The 4,687-nt window shown below is 44.5% G+C and overlaps 1 protein-coding gene across 1 annotated transcript in view; it reads left to right on the forward strand.

The window, feature by feature from the left end:
• LOC101858733 (HEAT repeat-containing protein 1) overlaps positions 1-4,687 on the forward strand; it is a gene marked incomplete in the record, with an annotated part of 41,083 nt that overhangs the window by 24,642 nt on the left and 11,754 nt on the right. Inside the window, 5 exon segments of the mRNA XM_035972052.1 lie at positions 605-746; positions 1,360-1,523; positions 2,275-2,442; positions 3,140-3,283; positions 4,485-4,661. Of these exon segments, the coding sequence (XP_035827945.1) occupies positions 605-746; positions 1,360-1,523; positions 2,275-2,442; positions 3,140-3,283; positions 4,485-4,661 (795 nt within the window).

Below are 4,687 nucleotides of genomic sequence, written 5' to 3' on the forward strand. Positions count from 1 at the left end.
TTGGTCTGTAGAGGAGGAGGAAGGAGAAGTGGGGAGTGTGAGGGCGGAGAAGGTGGGTGTTTATTCAGCTAATGGGGAGGTGGGTGTTGGTGGTTAAACTTGGTCTGTAGAGGAGGAGTGGGGAGTGTGAGGGCAGAGGAAGAAAAGGTGAATCTGTTATATAACTAATGGGGAGAGGGGGTTGATTTTGGTCTCTTGAGGAGGAGGAAAAGGTAAGTTTGTTTATATAACTATTGGGGAGGGGGGGGGGTTAATATTGTTCTATAGAGGAGGAGTGGGGAGTGTGAGGGCAAAGGAGGAAATAGTAAGTCTGTTTGATTTATTATTGGGGGGAACCTCAGAATTTAACGTCCATCTCCGATACATGGGTTGAGAGCCTCGAAAACTCCACAAAACGGCTTGTGTTCAAGAACACCCAGTCTTGGATTCAAACCAGGGCCATCTTCTCTGTAGCCTAATGTTACACCTACTGAGCTAACGGAGCGCCTTGGTAATTCAAGAACTGGTAGAGATGTTTGAAGAGTTGACATTTCCCGTCTGTGTGTCATTGCTGATGTAAGTGTGTTGTGTCCCTGACCCCCTCCTCTCTTCTCTCCCCTGACAGACCTCGGGCCCCGTGTCGGTGTCGGACATGGAGTTTCTCACCTCCCTGTGTGAAGAGTTCTCCTGCTCACAGCTGCTCCAGTGCTTCACGCAGACCTTGGCCTACATAGCACAGCTGCCCGAAGAGAAAGTGGGCACCACTGGTGAGTCTTAGTTTTAGTTTTAGTCCCACTGATTCCATCTATAAGTCTTTTGATTTTGATGTGATTGTATCGTCATTCATCAGTATTATCATTCCAGTGACATATCTATGTTGAAATGTCTTTCATCTGTGTTCTAACCTCTAGTATCTCTCATCAAACACTTCTAGCATCGTTCATCGAAGGTATTGATCTCATTCCAGCGACATCATCATTGCCTTTTTCCCCCTGGATCAGGATATAAGCCACGAATAAACACTTTCCACTTTTCACTATCCTGGGCGAGTCACTTGATGTCACTCCCATGTCTTCCCACTTTTCTGTGCATCCATTTCCGTGACTCTTCTCCAGGTTCTACGTGGTCTTCCCCTTGATCTTTTGCCCTGTGGGTTCCAATCCAACACTTTCCTTGTTATGCAGCTGTTGTAATGTCTTTCATCTGTGTTCTAACTTCTAGCATGTTTCGTCAAACGCTTCTAGCTTCTCTCATCAAATACTTTTAGCATTGTTCATCGATGGTATCGAGTTCATTCCAGCGACATATCTATGTTGAAATGTCTTTTCTATGTGTTCTCGCTTCTAGCATCTTTCATCAAACATATCAATTTGGTTCCAGCGACGACGCCCAGCAGGGAGGGGGTGAGCCTGGAGGAGATGGGCCCAGAGGACCTGGAGATGTTCAGCGTGTCCCAGCACTCGGCCAAGCAGCTCCGCCACTTCAAGTTTGCCGCGCTTTACGCCCTGAGGGAGCTGGTGGCCGGCCAGCACTTTGTGGCACAGGTCTGTTGTTTGGTCTGGCTTTTTTTTCTTCACTTACTTACTGCAAAGAGATCCCAGGTGGTTCTACTGCAAAGAGATCCCAGGTGGTTCTGTGACTTGCCAGAGCCTGTAGCCAATGGTTAGAAATGGTAGCGAACTGTCATAGCCTGTAGCCAATGGTTAGAAATAGTAGCCAACTGTCTGGGCCTGTAGCCAATGGTTAAAAATGGTAGCCAGCTATCTGAACCTGTTCTGAACCTGTGACCAACAGTCATAGCCTATAGCTAGTTGTCATCGCTGCAGACCAGCAGCTGTACAGGAAATCTTGTAATTTCAGTTCTTTCTACTGTCTAAGTTTTTGTGAAAGATCCCGCAACTGGTTGTCTTAGACAGGTGGATGTCTTTTAAAAATATTTTTTAGTAGTTTTATGGCGCTCGCAACTGCATAAGGTCATTTGAACGCGTGGATGTCATGGACAGTGTCATTATGGTATAGAAAAAATACTAATAGGAAATGATTGTACAAGTGATTGTCTAGGACAAGTGGCTGTTATATGAAGCAGGTTTGATTAGTAATTTTTTTTTTCTCGTAAAATTCCACCTTTTGACATGTCGTCGCCTTAGAACTATTTTGTCCAAAGTGCACTCTATAGTAAGTACACTTTGTACTAACTAGTTCTGAGGTGATGATGTGTCATCATTGGCTGCTGAAGGAGAGATGAAATGAAACAAGTGTTGATGATGATTTTCCTTTTTGTTTGTCCTGTGACAGATGTCGAGTTTGGATCCGAACTCCTTCCTCCCGGACTTCCAGCAGCTGATGGAGACGACGTTGCAGTTCATTGGTCAGGTGACCGTGTCACATGACAAGCACAGGGAGGACAGCTCGGCTCGATTCTGGAGGATTTTGCTGCACAAGTCACATGACCTTCTGGATGGTGTAAGTCGTGAGACGGGGGGGGTGTGCTTCTTTTATCCTGTCAAACATCTGTTGTCCTTATCTCTCCTCCTTCTTTTATCCTGTATGTTACTCTCTAGTAACACCGTTATTATATGACCTGTTTGTGTTGAAAGTGCAGCCTGTGTGTACGTGTATGTATCATGTATGAACGTTGCCTGTGGGTTTATTTGAGATTGTAGGATGACAGTCTCATGAGAGTGCTCGCTCAAAAGTCAAACAAGCTGGATGGAAAAGCTTTTTCTTCCCATACCCCTAGAATTTGGGATTCCCTCCCAAACAAAAGAAATGCTCATTATTTCATCAGAGAGCAATAGTTTAAGAAAAGTCTAAAGACACATTTGTTCAACACTATCCTCAGCCAAAAAATTTTGCATGCATGATGGTGTGTGTGAGTCTAGGAGTTGTATGTGTGTGTGTGTGTGCATTTGTTAATGTATGTGTTCAAATGTGTGTGCGTTTTTGTTTACATGTTGTGAAATGACCTCATAATTTGCATTTTCTGTTTTTTGATTTGTCAATATAATTGAGTGATAAGTCTACTTTGTATAGTGCTTAGAACCTTATAGGGCTGGGATGAAGCGCTACATAAATTCCCATGATGATGAAGATGATAATTATTATTGTTGTTATTGTTATTATTATTGTTATCATTATTGTTATTATTGTCGCCCCCTAGCTGGTGCACCTGTTGCCGGACACCCTGTTCCTGGACGTGGTCTCTGGCCTGATGCAGCACAGACTGACGCTCGTCCAGCGCCGCGCCCTGGAGCTGCTCAACAACAAACTGGTCTACTTCAAGGAGAACACGGCTCAGATCCCGGTCAGTCCGTCTTGTCGTTTTGGTTTCCGTCTGTCTATCAACCCGTTTTTGTCCGGAATTTAACCCTTTGAGCCCTGACTCTGCTGACCCTAGAATACCCCCTGCCTGGCCTCGTCGGCCATTTTCACGTGGGTCACAACAAATAGACTAGACAGCAATTACGTCTCACACAATAACAAAATGTCCACACAGAAACTAATCAGTTATCTTACATCTAGAGCCAGCGAACATTTTTTTGCTCACACATTTAGGCCTAGAAGGGCCTGGCTCAAGCTCACTTGGATCCCTGACTCTCAGACAGATGAAAGGGTTTATCGAGCTACACATCGATAAAGTCCCAGAGCGGTCAGAGAGTTTCTCGGGCTCTAGGGGTTAATGACAGTTATTGTGCAGATCTCGGTCAGTCCAATCCTCTCGTCTTGTGGTCTGTCAGTTGGGTCTTTGTTGTCTTTAACCAATTTTTTTTTTTTTTTTTTTGAGAGGGGGGGGGGGGGGGGAGTGCTCTATTCTTCCCATCCATCTATCTTACTTTTACCCAGCATCTAATGACAGTTTATGTATGGATGTGCTTTTGTTATGCTCAGACTTAACTAAACTGAACAAAACAAGAATCAGTTTCAGCAGGTGGTTAGAGGGTGCCACTAGTAGGTTCTACGTTTTTTAAAATCTCCCTCTGTTCTGTCTGTCTGTCTTGCTTTTCCTTAGCACGAAATGGCCATCATTATACCTATGTGTTTCTATTTACAGTGATGAAAATAAGATAAGACTCATGTGAATGGTTGAGGGGTGCTCTGGTGTAGGATGCTCCTTCTTTCATATCGAACATCTATCGTCCTTATCTCCTCTCTTTCTTCTTTGTGTTTGTTACTCTCTTGTAATACCTCTAATCTTCAGCACTTATATAATCTTACTGTGTTACAAGTGCCGTAAAACTCTTACTGTGGATGGTTAACGGGTGCTCTGGTGTGGTTTGCTTCTTCTTTCCTATCAAACATCTATCGTCCTTATCTCCCCTTCTTCTGTTTTATGTTTGTTACTCTCTTGTAATACCTCTAATCTTCTGGCGTTCATATGACCTTATGCAGCTGCGAGCGCCGTAAAACCTCTACTAAAACAAAAAACTCTTTACTAAAACTAAAGTTAGACTCACCTAAAGTAAAAAAGAATATATGTTACTATGTCCTTGTCATTTCCTCTCCAGGTGGACTTGTTGACCTCCATGAGAGGCAAGCTTCAGGCCACGGTGAAGCAGAGTTTGCTGACCGGTGCGGTGCCCGGCAGGAAGGAGGAGGAGCTGGTGATAGGACAGGCGGCCATGTACGGCCTCAAAGTTCTGTGTCGCATCCTCGGGGAGAAACAGCAGGAGGACTTTGTACAGGTGAGGAGGAGGACAGGTTGGGGGGG

The sequence above is a fragment of the Aplysia californica genome, unplaced genomic scaffold (genome assembly GCF_000002075.1).
Source record: "Aplysia californica isolate F4 #8 unplaced genomic scaffold, AplCal3.0 scaffold00568, whole genome shotgun sequence".
Taxonomy (NCBI): Eukaryota; Metazoa; Mollusca; class Gastropoda; order Aplysiida; family Aplysiidae; genus Aplysia; species Aplysia californica.